Below are 21,425 nucleotides of genomic sequence, written 5' to 3' on the forward strand. Positions count from 1 at the left end.
GGAGAGCTTGTGGCTTAGAGGTTAATACAACTGCCTAATATGTAAAAACAACCCAAGTTCGAATCCCAGCAAGGGTACGGCTAGCTGATTAGAGCTAAATAGCTTGAAATAGATCTATACTAGTCTCCCTTCATTTATTTATCAGTACAAATGCAACACACACACACACACACACACACACACAACCACTCCCCCCTCTGTGTCTGTGTGTGTTCCAGCATAACTCTGGAACGCCTCGAGCAATTCCAACCAAACTTGGTACTCTCTGGAAACAAATACCGTGGGGGTAAGACACCCTAAAACCTCCCGGGGTGTGTGTCCTGGTAAGATACAGCCTGTTGTGCCTTAAAATGGCTTCTACTGTACTGCCGTAAAATGGCTTCTATTGTAGAACGCAGTGGAGTTGCCATGGTAATGACTTCACGGTAGTGCACTATATATATAGAAGTATTATGGACCTGTGGGCATATAACCAGCTTTAGCTTTAAGGAGTTGTATGCCCAGTGGATCTCTTGGCCAGTGGATCTCTTCCCAACCATTGTGATTACCTGTACATTCCTCTGCCGTTCAGAAGCTCCCCAACCTCCCTGCCCTAGCCTGCAAAGTATATATCCAAAGATACTCACAGCTGTTTCCAGGATCTGCCCATTAAACAGCACCCGGGCAAAGGGATCTGAAGTTCCTGAGAGATCACGTGGTGCTAGATCTCTAAGGGGGGGAAAGCAAGAGCAGATCAAGGGCATGAAAAAGCAGACCAAAAGCAAGAAAGTGAAAAAATCAGCACAGTCATAATTCCCCCCCTCTCCCCACAAGAATAAGCCACTCATCAATGAATCACAATCATTGATTGTGATTCATTCCTGCAAAGACCTAATGAAACCATACTTTTCTGCTGCATTACAAACTTTCTCAGTTATGTGCAAACAGGTTATGGATCCGAGCTTGTTTGGAAATGGCTAACCACTGTTTCCCAGTTTGTGTTGTGGCCCGCCAACAGAGCTGGCAGCAGATTTGAACAGTGAGGAGGTTGGAGAGGAAGATGGGCCATTCCTGGAGTCCGGGGAAGGCTCTGATGAGGGCTCTGTGTCGGAGGCAGGGAGGGGGCCATATGCCAGTTATCAGCTGCCTTCAGAGTCAGACATCAGTGAGGCAGATGAACAGCTGGAGCCTGTTCCCAGTGTGTGCATGCACAGAGTTGCCAGACGAAGGGAAAGCTAAAGGACAGGGGTCAACTTGGGAGTAAGGCCACAGGTGGACAATGAATGGCCCCTCCCAGAGGAAATAAATGAGCGAAAGGGGAGTGGAGTTTGCAGGAGACAATTAGTTTGCTTAATTGGTTCGTGACTCTCCGAGACTCCTTGCCAAGTTTTGCAGATCTCGGCCTGGCAGCTATCCAAGCCAGATAAGGTCTGTGACTGTAAATCCTCCCTCGAAAGACTTCGCTGGATGTGAATGAGCAGAATTCACAGTAAATTAATAAAAGGGTTTTTTGTCGGGACAAGGAGTTGGCTTCAGGCTCTTGGGAAGCCTGGGTCAAAACAGTTTGCATGTTACAGAAATGATCAAACTTTCAGAGGACAAGAACAAGTGATACAGCAGCAAAGAAGAAGAAGAAGAAGAGGAAGAGGAAGAGGAAGAGGAAGTAGTAGTAGTAGTAGTAGAAGAAGAAGAAGAAGAGGAGGAGGAGGAGGAAGAGGAGGAGGAGGAAAAGAAGAAGAAGAAGAAGAGGAGGAGGAGGAAGAGGAGGAGAAGAAGAAGAGGAGGAGGATGATGAGGAGGAGGAGGAGGAAGAGGAGGACGAGGAGGACGAGGAGAAGAAGAAGAAGAGGAGGAGGAGGAGGAGGAAGAGGAGGAGGAGGAGAAGAAGAAGAAGAAGAAGAAGAGGAAGAGGAGGAGGAGGAGGAGGAGGAGGAGGAGGAGGAGGAGGAGAGGAAGAGGAAGAGGAAGAAGAGGAGGAGGAAGAGGAGGAGGAGGAGAAGAAGAAGAAGAGGAGGAGGAGGAGGAGGAGGAGGAGAGGAAGAGGAAGAGGAAGAGGAAGAGGAGGAGGAAGAGGAGGAGGAGGAGAAGAGGAAGAGGAAGAGGAAGAAGAAGAGGAGGAGGAGGAGGAGGGAGGAGGAGGAGGAGAAGAAGAAGAAGAAGGAGAAGAAGGAGAAGAAGAAGAAGAAGAAGCAGCTATGATGTAAGAAAGTTGCACATCATTTTGAACGTGGGAAAAAAACATGAGGTCAATGATTGCAAGTTATTGGTGGAAAAACTAGGTTTAATCTCCATCAGAAGTTCCATCAAACCAAAGGGACGTGCAATTAACTTTCCATTCCCTCTCCCACCTCTCGCACTGCCAAAAATGTTCACAGCTTTTTTTTAAAAAAAAGACCATATTCATAAACTGTTAATTATCTCACTTTCTAAAGGGAGACGGAGAGGGTTTTTTTTTTCTTTTCAAAAAATAAAATAAGAATCACACTCCCTTTCAGCAACCTCAACACTTTTCTACGACAGCACCTTCTGCATTTTCACGGATTGGGGGTGGCATTTTAGCAAACCTCACACCCCCTCGTTCGCTGGTCTCAACTTGAAAAGAAGTTCTGGCAGATTGTTCTGCTCAGGTAGGTTCTCGTTGGGGGCCCAGAGAATTTCGAAACTGGTCTCCAAGAGGATCAGTGAAGACAATCCAGACAAGGCCACCAAAGAGGGAGGGAGGGAGAGGAGAAAGAAGGTTAGAATAACCTAAGGGTAGTACGCAAAATTGTTTGCTACAACATCCTACCTGTCAACAAGTACTTCAGCTTCAACCACAATAATACACGGGCATTGATGCAAGGCTGGGGGGGGGGGGTTGGGGGGGAGGGTGGGAGGGAGGGATGTATATTAGGCTTGGCGGGGGGTATTAGATTTTAACGTAATATGATTGCACATGTATACTGTCTTCTCTTATTTATTTAAAAACTAGGATAGGTTAAGTATATTGATATGGAAGCATAAATACCATCAACTTAGAATGGAGTTTGCTCAGAAGCGGAAATACACCAATGAGAGGAAGAGTGGGAAACAGAGGAGAGAAGAAAGATGGGAAGAGAGGGATAGGAGAGAGGGTAAGGGGGGGAAGATGAGGAGGATGAGGAGGAGTGGAATGTAGACAGAGGAGAAGGAGAAAGGAAGGGGAAGTAGAGTAGGGAAGGATGTTGGAGGGAAGAAAGGAGGTAGGAGAGAGGTAGTAGAAAGAGGTGTATGGAGAGCAGAAGAGCCAATAATGGGTTTTTATCTTTCTGGGCGTTGATGACAAGAGGAACTGATGTAATTACTACTTAATACAATAGGACAGTGTTTCTCAACCTTGGCTACTTGAAGATGTCTGGACTTCAACTCCCAGAATTCCCCAGCCAGCATTCGCTGGCTGGGGAATTCTGGGAGTTGAAGTCCAGACATCTTCAAGTAGCCAAGGTTGAGAAACACTGCAATAGGATATTGGCTATGTAAGAGTATACATGTGATTGTATGTTAGAGAGAGGAGAAGGAGAAAGGAAGGGGAAGTAGAGTAGAAAAGGATGATGGAGGGAAGAAAGGAGGTAGGAGAGAGGTAGAAGAAAGAGGTGTATGGAGAGCAGAAAGGCCAATAATGGGTTTTTATCTTTCTGGGCGTTGATGACAAGAGGAACTGATGTAATTACTACTTAATACAATAGGATATTGGCTATGTAAGAGTATACATGTGATTGTATGTTATGAAAAGGGAAAATAAAAAGTATATTCCAAAAATAATAATAATAATACACAGGCAAGCAATAGATACAAACTCAAGGTAAACCACTCCAAACTTGACTGCGGAAAATACGACTTCAGCAACAGAGTGGTCAACACCTCTTACTCCCAAGGAAACACAACCAGCTCCCCAATTCCACCTGCAGCTCTGCCTCCCTCCTCTTACTTTACCTGGCTTCAAGGACGTGGCAGCAAAGCAGCCGTTGATGGGCTTCCTCCACCACCTGCAGCGCCAGCGAGATTTCCCCCTGCACTTCCTCGTTGGGGTCCACGGGGCTCAGGTTGATCCAGCTATCGATTCCTGCCACGGAGAGAAATCAGGGCCACCTAGCATCTCTTTCATCTCATCGGCGGTGCTCTGATCATTTGCCACTATGCCACTTAATGTCAAGGGGCTTTCCAAGAGCAGAAAAAGAAGATTCATTCAAACCACAAGAATTTGGGCAACTAAATTTGCGCCGGATAAGGGTCAACGGGAAATCAGGAGGTGTTGCGTTCAAACCATTTGCGGCCATATAATGACTCTAAGCTGGTAACCTGCTTAACTCCGCCTCCAGCTCTGTCTGCTCTTCTCCCACAGCCCCTATCCAGGGGTGGGATCCTACCAGTTGAACAACCCGTTCGCTGAGCACACGGTTCACACCTGCACTGCGCGCCTATGCGCAGCTGACAGGAAACTCACCTTCCGCATTACTGCTGGCAAGGAAAACAGCTGAGGCGCAGCGATGCACTCTGCCGCGCGGATCAGCTGGGCTTCAGAACAGGAAATATAGGTGCAGCGCAGGGGCAGGCAGGCGGGCCAACTTCAAAGTTGAGAGACCGCCTGCTGCCAATTACCTCCCAAAGACCCATTAGATCGCACAGGGCCGGCCTCCTCCGGGTTCCATCCACCAGCCAATGCCATCTGGCTACGACCCGGGGGAGGGCCTTCTCTGTTGCAGCTCCGGCCCTTTGGAACGAACTCCCCGCGGAGATTCGGACCCTCACCTCTCTCCAGGCCTTCCGGAAAGCCGTTAAAACCTGGCTGTGTCGGCAGGCCTGGGGTTGATGAGCTCCCTCCCCTCTCGACAGGTGTGGTTGTTGGTCATTTTAATATGTGTATTTTGTACTTGTATGTTTCCCCCTTCCCGTTTAAGTTGTTCGCCGCCCTGAGTCCCTTTTAGGGAATAGGGCGGCATATAAATAAAATAAAACTTAAACTTAAACTTAAGTCAGAGCAAACTGGTTCACTCCCAGCTGATATTCGGAGCTACCGGTTCGCCTGAACTAATCCAAACTGGCTGAATCTCACCGTTGCCCCTATCTCAGCAGCGCAAACCCTGCTTAACATTGCAAGGTGATTCAAGAGCCTCAGGTTAGTTAGCTAATGTACTTTATTGTCATTCCACCTCATACAATGAAATTAAATGCCATCTTCTGTGTACCTTATGCATACAAAAATAAAACAAAAACACGCATCCTTCCCCTTTCTATACAATTGAATCGAAACCCCCTGACATTGCGTTCATATTGCAAACTTTTGCATTAATATTTGAGACATAATTAACATTACGCAGTGGAGGTGGAGACCCTTTGAGAGCAGCATGCAATGAAATTTCATTTAAATGTATGCCAATTAGTGTACATTCAAAGTGACAATGAAGTTGCTCTAAGTCTTAGTCTGTGAGTGATGTCACCAAGGACAGCGTCCTATAGTACAGGGGTGTCAAACTTGATTTCATGCAGGGCCTCATCAAGGTTGTGTTTGACCTCTGGGGGTGGGGTGGGAATGTGTATAGCCAGGGTGGGCGTGGCCAGCTCGATGTCACTCATGTTGGGGGCGCCTGCGATGACCCAAGAACTCTGCCAGCAAAAACAGGCTCCCGAGCTCCGTTTTCGGCTGTGACGGCCTCCTGCAACGAAAACTGAGCTCAGGAGGGGCCCAGGGGTGAAATGTTACCTGTTCGGACTGGTTCACCTCAATCAGCAGTAAAAAAAATGCTACTGCATCTCGTGAACCAATGGTAAAAAATGCTACTGGATTGCCCAAAACAAAAGTAAAAAGTGCTACCGGATCTCCCAAACCAATGGTAAAAAAATGCTACTGGATCGCCCAAAATGGTAGTAAAAAACGCTACCAGATCTCTGGAACCAATGGTAAAAAAATGCTACTGGATCTCCTGAACCAATGGTAAAAAATGCTACCGGATCTCTCGAACCAATGGTAAAAATGCTACTTGATCTCCTGAACCAATGGTAAAAAATGCTACCGGATCTCTCGAACCAATGGTAAAAAATGCTACCGGATCTCTCGAACCAATGGTAAAAAATGCTACTTGATCTCTTGAACCAATGGTAAAAAATGCTACCGGATCTCTCGAACCAATGGTAAAAAATGCTACTTGATCTCCTGAACCAATGGTAAAAAATGCTACCGGATCTCTCGAACCAATGGTAAAAAATGCTACTTGATCTCCTGAACCAATGGTAAAAAATGCTACCGGATCTCTCGAACCAATGGTAAAAATGCTACCGGATCTCTCGAACCAATGGTAAAAAATGCTACTTGATCTCTTGAACCAATGGTAAAAAAATGCTACCGGATCTCTCGAACCAATGGTAAAAAATGCTACTTGATCTCCTGAACCAATGGTAAAAAATGCTACCGGATCTCTCGAACCAATGGTAAAAAATGCTACTTGATCTCCTGAACCAATGGTAAAAAATGCTACTGGATCGCCCGAAATGGTAGTAAAAAATGTTACCGGATCTCTCGAACCAATGGTAAAAATGCTACTGGATCGCCCGAAATGGTAGTAAAAAATGCTACCGGATCTCCCAAACCAATGGTAAAAAATGCTACTTGATCTCCTGAACCAATGGTAAAAAATGCTACCGGATCTCTCGAACCAATGGTAAAAATGCTACTGGATCGCCCGAAATTGTAGTAAAAAATGCTACCGGATTGCCGGAACCAATGGTAAAAAATGCTACCGGATCGCCCGAAACGGTAGTAAAAAATGCTATCGGTTCGTGCAAACTGGTAGTTTCAACGATCAGCTCTGCGACAATCAGCTGAGCCGCACTATTTATATTTGTTAGAAAGCAGGAAATCCTGCTTCCTAGCGAATCTAAATCGTGTGGCACAGCTGTTTCCCCCCCCTCGCTGTTCTACTTACCTTTGCAGACTCAGAAAAGGCTTCTTAATCCGCCTTTTTCAGTGCTGCGCAGTAGCGCCTGTGGTGCGCATGTGCGCAAAGCGAACCGGTAGCAGATTTCAGAGCATTTCACCCCTGGAGGGCCCTCTTGAGCTCCATTTTCCCTGGCAGAGGCCCCGCAGGCCAGTCCTTCTCTGTTTCTAGGGCCACTCCGTGGGCCGGATCTGGGCCCCGGGCCTTGTGTTCAACACCCCTGCTTTAGTAGTAGTAACTCCCAGTAGTAACTTACCCTTGGCTGTGACGAAATCTCGTCTTTGCTCAGGGAGATTTTGCCAATGACGTCGTCATGTCTGGAGAGAAGGAAGCCAAAAGAGAGACCGGCGATCACGACGTTTGACCCGGGAAGGAACATAAATAAAACAATACCTTTGCTCCCTTCCTTCGTTCCACAAGTAACTCTGCACTTCAGGGTCTATGTGGGGCCACCCTTGAAGAGTCTCTGGAAGCCTCAGCTAGAGCAGAATGCAGCTTTCTTGGAAGCCCCTAAGGGAATCCCTGTTACACTGCTCCTCTGAGAACTGCCCTGGCTCTCCATTTGCATTCATGTCCAATTCAAGGTTTTTCTGTCTTTCTTTCTTTCTTTCTTCCTTCCTTCCTTCCTTCCTTCCTTCCTTCCTTCCTTCCTTCCTTCCTTCCTTCCTTCCTTCCCCAATTTTGTTGTATACATGATGTACAATGACAATCAAGGCTTTGACTTGACTTCTCCCTCCCTCTTCCTTCCTCCCTTTCTCCCCCCTCTCTCCCCCTTCCTTCCTTCCTTCCTTCCTTCCTTCCCTCCCTCCCTCCCTCCTTCCTTCCTTCACCAATTTTGTTGTATACATGATGTACAATGACAATCAAGGCTTTGACTTGATCTCCCTTCCCTCCCTCCCCCTTTCTTTCTTCCTTCCTTTCTCCCCACTCCCTTCCCTCCCTCCCTCTTCCTTCCTTCCTTCCTTCTTTCCTTCCTTCACCAATTTTGTTGTATACATGATGTACAATGACAATCAAGGCTTTGACTTGACTTCTCCCCTCCCTCTTCCTTCCTCCTTTCTCCCCCTCTCCCCTTCCCTCCTTCCCTCCTTCCTTCCTTCCCTCCTTCCTTCCTTCCTCCCTCCCTTCCCTCCTTAACCAATTTTGTTGTATACATGATGTACAATGATAATCAAGGCTTTGACTTGATCTCCCTTCCCTCCCTCCCTCCCTCCCCCTTTCTTTCTTCCTTCCTTCCTTTCTCCCCACTCCCTTCTTTCCTCCCTCCCTCCCTCTTCCTTCCTTCCTTCCTTTCTTCCTTCCTTCCTTCACCAATTTCGTTGTATACATGATGTACAATGACAATAAAGGCTTTGACTTGATCTCCCTTCCCCTCCCTCTCTCTCTCTTTCTTTTCTTCCTTCCTTCCTTCCTTTCTCCTCACTCCCTTCTTTCCCTCCCTCCTTCTTCCTTCCTTCCTCTGCTCCCTCCCTCCCTTTCTTTCTTCCCTCCTTCATTCCTTCATTCCTTTCTCCCCACTCTCTTCCCTTTCTCCCTCTTTCTTCCTTTCTTCCCCTCTTCCTTTTTTCCTTCCTTCCTTCCTTCACCAATTTCATTGTATACATGATGTACAATGACAATAAAGGCTTTGACCTGACTTCTCCCTTCCCTCCCTCCCCCCTTTCTTTCTTCCTTTTCTTCCTTCCTTTCTCCCTACTCCCTTCCTTCCCTCCCTCTTCCTTCCTTCCTTCGATTATCCCCCCCTCTCTCTCTTTCTTTCTTTCTTTCTTTCTTTTTTCTTTCTTTCTTTTTTTTTTGCATCTTGCTCACCCAATGGTGTCTTCATCCAAGACATAGAAAGAGAGGTTGTGGAACCCATGGGAAGGTGCAAGGTATATTCTTCCCCCAGAAAGGGTTGAGATTCTTCCAAACCGTGGCAGTCCTGAAGGACAGAAGAAAGGAAAGGAGAAAGTCTCTTTGACTTGCTTAAAGTGTCAGAAGGGGCCACTCCGATGCCAGTCTGCCATGAACCCTGAGGGACGGGGAGGGGGAGGGACTGGACGGGAGGGGGAGGGCTTGGGCGAGAACCCAGGAAGTCTTCAAGGTCTTCTCCCTGGGAGAAGAATGCCATTTATTTACTTCGTCAAGCACGTATTATACAACAGGTATAAGTATAAACATAAATATGAACAGAGGAAATGGATACGAATAAAGGGGAACATTAGGACAGGGATGATAGGCACGCTGGTGCACTTATGCACGACGCTTACAGACCTCTTAGGAATGGGGTGGGGTCCACGCTGAGACAGCCTAAGGTTAAATTTTTGGGGGTTTGGGGAAGAAACCACAGAGTCAGGTAGAGCATTCCCGGCGTTGACCACTCTGTGGCTGAAGTCGTATTTTCTGCAATCGAGTTTGGAGCGGTTGACCTTGAGTTTGTATCTATTGTGTCCTCACATATTGTTGTGGTTGAAGCTGAAGTAGTCATTGACAAGGGAGGATATTGTAGTAGACAATTTTGTGTCGGCGTAATTCTAAGTTGCCGAAGCCCAAAATTTGAAGCCTGGTGGCATCAGGGATTCTGTTGCGAGCGGAGGAGTGGAGGACTCTTCTCGTGAAATATCTCTGGACTCGCTCGATTCTATTAAAGTCCGATGTGCAGTGCGGCTTCCAGACAGACGAGCTGTATTCTATATACATCTTTTTAAAAAATCCTTTCTGTGCCCTTTTGAGAGGATCACGCTTTGAACAGCTGCAGTGTTTTCCTTTCTCAATTCTGGAGAAATCGTTACGGACAGGTGGGAAACAATAGAGAAATAGCAAATCTTCGGCCCAGCCAGGCGTGAAAATGTGGGTGCAAAATAAGCTTTTTCTAACAGTTTTGCACAGAGGATGGCTTTGTGTTTTTTAGGGAGAAATCAGCCAATCTATCTAACACCTTTGTTATGTTGCCTTTCAAAAACCTTTCTTGAAACAGAATGTTAAAACAAATGTAAGGGGGAGGCTGACCACAGCTTTTAAATGACATTTCCTGTCTTCAATTCAAGGTTAAAAACCATGTTTTCTAGAACTGTTTTCTAATAATTAGGAACATGGATTATTCTCTCTCTCACATGCACACACATACAGTACACACTGCTATCATGCACACATGTTTATATACTCTGTGTATATATGTGTATATGTATACATACACACATAAACATATATAATAGTTGGTGTGTATATATATATATATATATATATATATATATATATATATATATATATATATATATATATATATAATATATATATATATATATATAATTTGTGTAGTATTTGTGCTGATAAATAAATAAAGGGAGACAAATGTAACAAAGGCAACAGTAAAATATTAGCTTCCTCCCATAATTGGGGCATACTAGGGCTTGTGACTTTAAATAAATAAATATATATATTTATAACACAGAGACACACACACACAGACACACACAAATACACAAATACATATATACAAACATACATCTATATGTGCCTTTCTGTGTCTGTCTGTCTGTCTGTCTATTCATCTATCCACCCACCCACCCACCCACCCACCCACCCATCCATCCATCCATCCATCCATCTATCTATCTATCCAACCATCTATCTATCCAACCATCTATCAATCTATCAATCTATCCAACAATCTATCAATCTATCCAACAATCTATCAATCTATCAATCTATCAATCTATCAATCTATCAATCTATCAATCTATCAATCTATCAATCTATCAATCTATCAATCTATCAATCTATCAATCTATCAATCTATCAATCTATCAATCTATCAATCTATCAACCTATCAATCTATCAACCTATCAATCTATCTATCATCTATCAATATCTATCTATCATCTATCTATCATCTATCTCTCTATCTATCCATCAATCCATCCATCCATCCATCCATCCATCCATCCATCCATCCATCCATCCATCCATCATCTATCTATCTATCTATCTATCTATCTATCTATCTATCTATCTATCTATCTATCTTCATCCTCATCCTCCTCTCCACAAACCCCAATCCCCTCTAGCACTGATGATGTAACCTAATTGAGCAATGAAATGTCTACAACAAAACAACCAAATTCGGAGGGCACCAACGACCCCACAAGTCCTCTTCCTCCTCCTCCTCCTCTCCACAAACCCCTCTTCCTTCTACAACCTGATGATGTTACCTAATTGGGCAATGAAACGTCTACAAGAAAGCCACCCAGCTCAGAGAGCTGGTCTCCCCCGTTCAACCCTGAGCAATAAATATTTCCTTCTATCCATCTGTTCAATCTTATGACCCCCACCGCCATTCATACAATCGTGGCATTGTGTCTTCTGGGGACACCGCAGCCCCTCCTGATCCTTTTCTTGGACTAACGCCGGTTTTTACTAAGTCTCGACTTTTGCGGAAATGTTGTTTTCGAAGAGAAATAATAGGGGTTTTTTTCCTCCTTCCTTTAAGTCCTTGACACGCACACATTCTTCCGACAGCAACACACAAATCCCATTTCATGCTCTTCGGTGCCCGCTGAACATTTCCGGCTGAGAAGGGAAGAGCGGAGTGGCTGCCAAATCGCCACACCTTGCCTGGCACTTACCTGGCCACGATTTCATTGTCTACCTTGATGATACAATAGGGATCGCTTGTGCCAGACCTGGAGGGAACAAAACAGCACCACGGGTGAGTGTTCGAGGCCAATTTACAAGCACATCGACAAGTTCAAAAGCAAACTTCCTCCACCCAGAGCAACTTCCCAAACCTGGTTGGAAGGAATCCTCGACTTGCGACTGCAGCTGAGCACCACAGTTCCCTTGTTCGGTGAGTTTTGCGACCATTTTACGAACCTCACTTCCCCACGGTGGTTAAGGGAATCCCTGCCATTGTGCAGTGAGCCACACGGTCATTAAGTGAGTCCAGCTCCCCTCCCCCGTTGACTTGGCTTGTCAGAAGGTCACCAAAGGGGAAATCACGTGACACACACACACACACACACACACCCAGGACAGTTCGGCCATCATAAATATATTCGTAAAATGGGCAAAACGTAACAAATGTTTCACTTAGCAACAGAAATTTGTGATAGTTAAGTCAAGGACCCTCTGTAAAGCTGCCTTTTGCAATTGACCGAGGGGGATTTTGTCAATGCCCATGAGGTTCAAAGGCTGCTCCAGATGTTTTGGTTTGCACCCAGGGCAACTATCACTATGGGTGCTATCTTTGCCGCCTTTTGCCACAGTCGTTCCATCTGCCTTTGCAAGTCTGTTTGAATAGAATAGAATAGAATAGGAATAGGAATAGGAATAGGAATAGGAATAGGAATAGGAATAGGAATAGGAATGGGGTAGAACAGAATAGAATAGAATGTAGAATAGGAATAGGAATGGAATGGAATGGAATAGAATAGAATAGAATAGGAATAAAAATAAGAATAGAATAGAATAGAGTAGAATAAAATAGAATAGGAATAGGAATGGGAATGGGAATAGGAATAGGAATGGGATAGAACAGAATAGAATAGAATGTAGAATAGGAATAGGAATTGAATGGAATGGAACAGAATAGAATAGAATAGAATAGAAATAAGAATAGAATAGAATAGAGTAGAATAAATAGAATAGAATAGGAATAGGAATAGGAATAGGAATAGGAATAGGATAGAACCGAATAGAACAGAACAGAATAGAATAGAATAGAATGTAGAATAGGAATAGGAATAGGAATAGGAATAGGAATAGTAATAGGAATAGGAATAGGAATGGAATGGAATAGGAATAGGAATAAGAATAAGAATAAGAATAAGAATAGAATAGCAATAGAAATAGAAATAGGAATGGGATAGAACAGAACAGAATAGAATAGAATAGAATAGAATAGAATAGAATGTAGAATAGGAATAGGAATGGAATGGAATAGGAATAGGAATAGGAATAGGAATAGAATAGAATACGCATTGGAAGAGACCTTGGAGGTTTTCTAGTCCAACCCCCTGTCTAGGCAGGAAAACCTACACCACTTCAGACAAATGGTCATCCAACATCTTCTTAAAGACTTCCAGTGTTGAAACATTCACAACTTCTGGAGGCAAGTTGTTCCCCTGGTTAATTGTTCTCACTGTCAGGAAATTTCCCCTTAGTTCTAGGTTGCTTCTCTCCTTGATTTCAGGTGCCTTGGAGAATAGCTTGACTCCCTCTTCTTTGGGGCAGCCCCTGAGATGTTGGAAGACTGCTATCCTGTCTCCCCTGGTCCTTCTCTTCATCAAACTAGACATCCCCAGTTCCTGCAACCGTTCTTCCTATGTTTTAGCCTCCAGTCCCCTCATCATCTTTGTTTAAATAGAACAGTCCTTCCACATTGGTAGAGGGCATTTAATTTTCCTCCGGAGGCTAAGAGTGGGCCACTTCCAGAGAGGAGAGGTGCAGTGGGAATTCTTGGCTACGCATCCCTGAATCTACAGCAGAGCTGCGATGTTGCCCTAGTAGGTTGTTGTTGTTGTTGTGTTCCTTTTAATTATATATCTATATATAAAAATCACTTTGGGCCTCCTGGGTTGAGTTTTTCCAGCATGAGCACCGCACAAAAGCATCCTTTGCTAAATCCATGGAAACGGTGAGTGGACCCACGTCGGGTTGTAAGTCTGTGTGTGTGCAGGCGTCAGAGACAAGCCTGTGTTGTGATGCTGAAAAAAAAGGATAGAGAAGGTTTCCCCCTTCTCTTGGAATGGATCTGGTTCTTTAGATCCTGGGGCCACTTAAACGGAAGGAGAGGTGGGTCCCATTGAACCGCTGATGACCAAAAGCCATTGACAACAAGCGAGGCAAACCACAGAGGTGGAAAGTGGTAGAAAGTCTTTTCCTTTGTGGCTTTATGGGGCAAGCCAATATCGGAGTATCTGTCTCATAGAGGAGGGGGGTCAACCTATTCTCCAAAGCACCAGAGAGCAGGGCAAGAAGTAAGCGATGGATGTGACCCGAGAAATGTGCGCACGACAAAAGCATGCCGACAAAACCGCGACACTAAAACCGCGACGTCATCAATGCGACGTCATCAATGTGGCGACAACAGCGCGGTGACAGAAGCGCGATTTAAGTAAAGGTAAGGGTTAGGTTTAGGGTTTAGGGTTAGGGTTAGGGTTAGGGTTAGGGTTAGGGTTAGGGGTAGGGTAGGGTTAGGGTAGGGTTAGGGTTAGGGTAGGGTTAGGGTTAGGGTTAGGGTTAGGGTTAGGGTTAGGGTTAGGGTTAGGGTTAGGGTTAGGGTTAGGGTAGGATTAGGGTTAGGGTAGGATTAGGGTTAGGGTAGGATTAGGGTAGGGTTAGGGTTAGGGTTAGGGTTAGGGTAGGATTAGGGTTAGGGTAGGGTTAGGGTTAGGGTAGGGTTAGGGTAGGGTTAGGGTTAGGGTTAGGGTAGGGTTAGGGTAGGGTTAGGGTTAGGGTAGGGTTAGGGTTAGGGTTAGGGTTAGGGTTAGGGTTAGGGTTAGGGTTAGGGTTAGGGTTAGGGTTAGGGTTAGGGTTAGGGTTAGGGTTAGGGTTAGGGTTAGGGTAGGATTAGGGTTAGGTTAGGGTAGGATTAGGGTTAGGGTAGGATTAGGGTAGGGTTAGGGTTAGGGTTAGGGTTAGGGTTAGGGTTAGGGTAGGATTAGGGTTAGGGTAGGGTTAGGGTAGGGTTAGGGTAGGGTTAGGGTTAGGGTAGGGTTAGGGTTAGGGTTAGGGTTAGGGTTAGGGTAGGATTAGGGTTAGGGTAGGGTTAGGGTTAGGGTTAGGGTTAGGGTTAGGGTTAGGGTAGGGTTAGGGTTAGGGTTAGGGTTAGGGTTAGGGTAGGGTTAGGGTTAGGGTAGGGTTAGGGTTAGGGTAGGGTTAGGGTAGGGTTAGGGTTAGGGTTAGGGTTAGGGTTAGGGTTAGGGTAGGATTAGGGTTAGGGTAGGATTAGGGTAGGGTTAGGGTTAGGGTTAGGGTTAGGGTTAGGGTTAGGGTTAGGGTAGGGTTAGGGTTAGGGTAGGGTTAGGGTTAGGGTAGGATTAGGGTAGGGTTAGGGTTAGGGTTAGGGTTAGGGTTAGGGTTAGGGTAGGGTTAGGGTTAGGGTTAGGGTTAGGGTTAGGGTAGGATTAGGGTTAGGGTAGGGTTAGGGTTAGGGTTAGGGTTAGGGTTAGGGTTACAGCGCGCTTCTGTCGCCGCGCTTCAGTGCTCATTCGTCGGCGTGCTTTAGAATTCGCGGTTTTGTCACCGCGGTTTAGTTGGGCGCGCTTTTGTCATTCTCCCTTTTCTCAGTGAATCAGTGATGGAAGCTTACCAAAGAAAGATCCAACCTAGAATTAAGGAGAGCTTTCTTATCAGTCAGAATAATGGACTGACTTGCCTACGGAAATGGCGGTTGCACCATCACTGGAGGTTTTCAAGAAGAGGCTGGACAGAGGTTATATAATATATTGATAGAATTAGATTCTGAAACAGAGCTAGTTAAAGATTGTACGATAAAATGGGCACAAACTTTTGAGGAACCAATAATGATGGAAACATGGGAAAAGATTTGGGTAAGAAATGTAAAAATTTACGCAGGCCCAAAACTTGAGAGATAATTTCTACAAGATGTTTTATAGATGGCACTTAGATCCTAAAAAATTAGCTTGTATGTATCCAAACTTACAACCTAAATGCTAGAGATGTGATTGTGCTGATGCTACGTATTATCATATATGGTGGACTTGTAAAAAAGTCAAAGCATTTTGGATAAAAAATATGGTGGATTATTCAAAATATTCTTAAAAAGAGGATAAAGTTTACTCCTCAGTTATTCTTGTTAGGTATAATTGCAGACTGTACAGTTATAGAGACTAACTTGATTCTGAATTTAACAACGGCAGCAAGATTGTTGGTGGCGCAGTACTGGAAGAAGGAAGAATTGCCTGTCATTCAAGAATGGACGTTAAAAGTCACAAACCTAGCAGAGATGGCTAAAATATCAGCATACCTCAAGGACCATTCAGATGAGAAATACAAGCTGGAATGGAGAAGATGGATTGATTATGTTCAAAACAAATATGGGACTAAGAAATTTCAGTTAGCTTTGAATGAATGAATGAACGAACAAGGAATGTTACAACTTATCTAAAGTTAGCTTTACAAAAGGGGATTTAAAGTACAAGGGACGATGCCAAAGTTAGTTAGTTTATTTTAGTGTATGATTGCTAAATGTTTATACTCTGTATTTGCTCTGGGAGGTTGTTGGGGGGGGAAGATGGGAGGGGATGTGGGATTGGGGGGGAGGGAAGGGGAAAGGTATATAATTGTAAAACATTAAAACTTTTAATTAAAAAAAAAGAGGCTGGACAGCTGTTTCTCAAGGAGGGTCGACCTGTTTCACCAGGAGGTTATTAGAACATGGAATAATAGAGTTCGAAGGGACTTTGGAGGTCTTCTAGTCCAACCCCCCGCTCGAGCAGGAGATCCTATATACCATTTCAGATCAACAGCTGTCCACTCCCTCCAGTGATGGACCATCCGCAACTTCTGGAGGCCAGCTGTTCCATTGGTTCATTGTCCTCACCGCTGGGAAATTTCTCCTTAGTTCTAGGTTGCGTCTTTCCTTGGTTAGGTTGGACTAGAAGACCTCTAGAAGGTCCCTTCCAACTGTTATTCTGTATAAATTGCAATAGCCCTTAGACTTATATACTGCTCCGTAGTGTTTTGCAGCCCTCTCTGAGAGGTTTACAGAGTCAGCCTCTTGCCCCCAACAATCTGGGTCCTCATTTTACCCACCTCGAAAGGATGGAAGGATGAGTCAACCTTGAGCCGGTCAGGATCGAACCCCTGGCAGTCGGCAGAGTCAGCCTACAATACTGCATTCTAACTACTACATCATCATGAATGGATAGATGGAAAGAAAGAGAAAGAAAGAAAGAAAGAAAGAAAGAAAGAAAGAAAGAAAGAAAGAAAGAAAAGGGAAAGAAAGAAAAGGGAAAGAAAGAGAAAGGAAGGAAGGAAGGAAGGAAGGAAGGAAGGAAAGGAAGAAAGGAAAGAGAAAGAAAGAAAGAAAGAAAGAAAGAAAGAAGGGGAAGGGGAGGAGGAAGGAAGGATAGAAAGAAGAAAGAAAGAAAGAAAGAAAGAAAGGAAGGAAGGAAGGAAGGAGGAAGGAAGGAAGGGGAGGGGAGGAGGAAGGAAGGATGGAAGGAAGGATGGAAGGAAGGATGGAAGGAAAGAAAGAAAGAAAGAAAGAAAGAAAGAAAGAAAGAAAGAAAGAAAGAAGTTTGGGGACCCCCAAGGAGGCTCCCTCCCCAGAAGCAAAGCAGGAGACGCAATGACACAAGGGACACCCTTGTGAACAAAAGAACAAAGCAATAGCACTTAAACTTACAGTATATACCAGTTTACAGGGCTTCACAGCCCTCTCTAAGTGGTTTACAGAGTCAGTTTATTGCCCCCATCAATCTGGGTCCTCATTTTACCCACCTCGGAAGGATGGAAGGCTGAGTCAACCTTGAACCAATCAGGATCGAACTTCTGACAGTGGGCAGAGTTTGCCTGCAATACTGCCTTCTAGCCACTGTATCACCTTGGCTCTATATTTGTACCTATATAAATTATAGAGAGATAAATATTTCTCTCTCTCTAAATCAAAGCTTCATTTGTAGGTGTGGTCTTGGCCAGGCGATACGAGTCAAAACGCCTGGAAGATTCCATCCAAAGAGAGGCATTGTGGGAAGGACGGTTTACTCAAGAGTTGCTTGTTCCCAGTGTCCGATGACGATTAATTCATATTGGCTGTGTTTGCAGAGAGATCATAAAAAGACTAAGAAGTTATTGATAAAATCAAGCTAGTATTTGCTTAAAGCTTTGGACTGCGTTATTCAGGATTAGGAGTGGGGTTCTTTGTAGTACAAGGTTGGTGATTGTTTTAAACCTAGTGTGTAGAAATAAACTACCCGGGATCAGAGAGCAGGATGAGTAATGAATGCAGGCTTGATAAAGAGAAATTCAGCCAAGGAGTAAGGAGAAATTTACTGACCGCGAGAACAGTTTGTCTTTTCTTTTGGATCTTTCTATTATTCTATTATTCTACTATATTGTGGGGAAATGGGACGGGGGATTGTATGGAGTTAGACACTATGTAGCCATAACAACATTCTTTCTAGAAAGCCAAGGTCATCCTTTATCTTTGCACCTCTGCACCTGACCGGAACTGGATGGGTGGAACTGCCAGCGTGGCAGTGGAAGATTGGACCATGTGATGGACTTGTGGGTGTGGGGGGCAAGATCTTGAACTTTCAACTGGGTGGGCAAAACCGGGAAGCTTTCAGATTCGGGTTTTCCCAGATGTGCCAACATGTCTCTCTTAATAAATTGGAACTTTGAGCAATCCTTTGCCTAGGACTCTGATTTAATTTTGGATGCTATCTGGAACCCTGAAGCAGTTACTCAATGGAATGACTTGCCTTCCAGAAGTTGTGGATGCACAACCATTTGAACAGAATGGTATATAGTTGCCTGCCTTTAGGAGAGGGTTGGACTAGAAGACCTCAAAGCTCCCTTCCAGCTCTATAATTCTATATTCTATAGATGTTTATACATCTTGGGTCTGGTTGCACAAAATCAGAAATGAGGTATTGTGGCTGATGGGTATTCATGCTTCTAACACATTTCTGACTCTCCTATTAATTGGTTCTGCTTTGATTTCGTGGTACAAGACAACTCCGAGCTGTATTGAATCTTCCCGGAATCTGACGCTGGATTAGTAAGGGAGGAGTTGCGAGAAAGGGGTTATAATTATCAGAAAGAATCGGGGTACCAGCCTTGGAATTGAATTATGGGAACATCTGACCCACCTTCAAAAAAATTCATATTTTTATGAAGCAGCTTTGTGGGCCCGAAACCCTTGCTGATAATAAACAGGACGTTCAGAATTGGTATTTTGCAACAGGTTGGCTTCCTGCTTCAAATTTTTATAATAATCCTTTCCAAAATGTCAGGTGTGGGAAACAGCCTGGGGGTGTGCATTGAGAAAGTACCAGGAAGAAGTACATATTTCCTGCAAACACTATTTAACTTATGTCTAGCTTAACAAATAGGGGGATTGGTCAATTGTACTTGGTTTAAACCCCGATTGAACAAACCGTGGCTCAATGAAACACTAATCCATTCCTAGCCATTCGTGCTAATTAGCACAAATAAGTGGCGTTTACTGCAGTGCTAAGGGAATTCTGCAATTTAATGACACATAGCTAAAAGGGCCGTGGTGGCTCAGGGGCTAAGGCGCTGAGCTTGTCGATCAGAAAGGTCGGCAGTTGGGTGGTTCGAATCCCTAGCTCCGCCTAACGGAGGGAGCTCCTGTGACTTGTCCCAGCTTCTGCCAACCGAGCAGTTCGAAAGCACGTAAAAAATGCAAGTAGAAAAATAGGCACCACCTTTGGTGGGAAGGGAACAGCGTTCCGTGTGCCTTCGGCGTTGAGTCATGCTGGCCACATGACCATGGAGATGTCTTCGGACAGCGCTGGCTCTTTGGCTTTGGGACGGAGATGAGCACCGCCCTCTAGAGTCGGGAACGACTAGCACATATGTGCGAGAGGAACCTTTACTTTTATGCAATGCCTAACAATCATCAGAGAGCATCCTTGATTTGCAATCATTTGTTCAACAACCATTTGAAGTTACAACGGCATTGAATAAATTCCTCACACTTATGACCGTTGTGGCATTCCCCAAGGTGATGGGATCAAAATCCCAACCAGTATGGATTTACGATGGTTAAGGGATCCCCAGGTCATTGGAAAACTTTCCAAGCTGGCTTCTTACAAGCGAAATCAATGGGGGGAAGCCAGATATGCTTAATGACTGTCACTCCCTTAACAACTGCCACGACACACTTAACGACAAGGATTAAATTTTTTTAAAAATTGGGCATGTCTCGCTTAACAACTCTCTTGGCAACAGAAATTCTAGTTTCAATTGGTGTCGTAGGTTGAGCAATGTCACCTGTGCTAATAAATCTTTCCAGGGAAATTAAAATAAAATAAAATATAAAATAATAAAATAATAATAAAATAAATAATAAAATAATAAAATAATAATAAAATAAATAATAAAATAATAAAATAATAAAATAATAATAAAATAATAATAAAATAATAAAATAATAAAATAATAAAATAATAAAATAATAAAATAATAAAATAATAAAATAATAAAATAATAAAATAATAAAATAATAAAATAATAAAATAATAAAATAATAAAATAATAAAATAATAAAATAATAAAATAATAAAATAATAAAATAATAAAATAATAAAATAATAAAATAATAAAATAATAATAAAATAATAATAAAATAATAATAAAATAATAATAAAATAATAATATAATAAAATAATAATAAAAAAATAAAAAAATAAAAAAATAAAATAATAAAATAATAAAATAATAAAAAATAAAAAAATAAAAAATAAAATAATAAATTAATAAAATAATAAAATAATTAATAAAATAATAAAATAAAATAAAATAAAATAATAAAATAAAATAATAAAATAAAATAAAAAATAAAAATAAAAATAAAAATAAAAATAAAAATAATAAAAATAATAAAATAAAATAAAAATACAGAGTTGTTGCTTCACAAGCAAACCAGAAATTTCCATCTAGAATTGAGTGCCCCATCCAGGTTTATCAAGCCAGGATTCAGAGTCAGATTTTTGTACCACCTGCCTGAAGTTCTTGGATTAACAGAAGAGGTAAAAAAAACAGGGCATTAGCCAGATTGCATTACGATCATCTTCTTTTAATGACCCCATAACCCATAATCCCTTGCGAGTTGGAGACTGGGCAACCAAATAGAGCAGAATGTTTACTGGCCGGATGCCTTTCTTATCACCAATGCAGAGGTCCCCCCCCCCCCGCAGATACATTCTGATTGTGTGAAATATCAGCCTCTACCAAGGATCAAACTCACAGCCTCCTGATCGTGGCCACCGCAGCACCACTGCGAGTTGCATTGCATGCTAGCTTGCCAACGATAAATCAGGATTCAGATGCACATTGCAAATGGGACGCCGATGGTGGATTTTTTTAAAAAAGGATTTCCACCGCCAGCTGTCTTAACTGCCAGTGGCAATCAGTTCCGCAGGCTCGCTGGGGAATTTTCCTCTTGACACAATTTCCTTGAATGATGATGTGGCGAGTCAGGGACACAGAAGGTCACTTTGAAAAGAGCCTTTCAAATATTGGCATCGACCTGGTGCTCTTAATCCCGTCTTCGGTGCCTTCTTTGCAATTAGAGGATTGGGTACATGACTCCCTCAAGCCATTGGCTTTGCTTCAGTGGCTAATTCCCTATTCAGTTATTTCGAAGAATAATTAACTGTAATGGGGCTCCCCAATGCTGCTAGTTCTCACTGACTTTTGCAACGGAGCCTGAACTGCAGGTGAGCGTGAATAGAACGGATTTGCCCTTTTCCTATTAAAAAAATATGCGAGCTCTTGCGTTCTTCTTTCGTTAAGCTTTA

General features: G+C 43.4%; 1 protein-coding gene across 1 annotated transcript in view; it reads right to left on the bottom strand.

The window, feature by feature from the left end:
* RASAL1 (RAS protein activator like 1) overlaps nt 1-21,425 on the bottom strand; it is a 61,961-nt gene that overhangs the window by 35,440 nt on the left and 5,096 nt on the right. The window contains 7 exon segments of the mRNA XM_087705651.1: nt 627-708; nt 3,931-4,060; nt 5,329; nt 7,186-7,246; nt 8,739-8,786; nt 8,788-8,850; nt 11,535-11,591. Coding sequence (XP_087561777.1) covers nt 627-708; nt 3,931-4,060; nt 5,329; nt 7,186-7,246; nt 8,739-8,786; nt 8,788-8,850; nt 11,535-11,591 — 442 coding nt within the window.

Source organism: Thamnophis sirtalis, unplaced genomic scaffold (genome assembly GCF_051295495.1).
Source record: "Thamnophis sirtalis isolate CommonGarterSnake01/CBP01778 unplaced genomic scaffold, rThaSir2_p1.2 scaffold_2, whole genome shotgun sequence".
Lineage (NCBI taxonomy): Eukaryota > Metazoa > Chordata > Lepidosauria > Squamata > Natricidae > Thamnophis > Thamnophis sirtalis.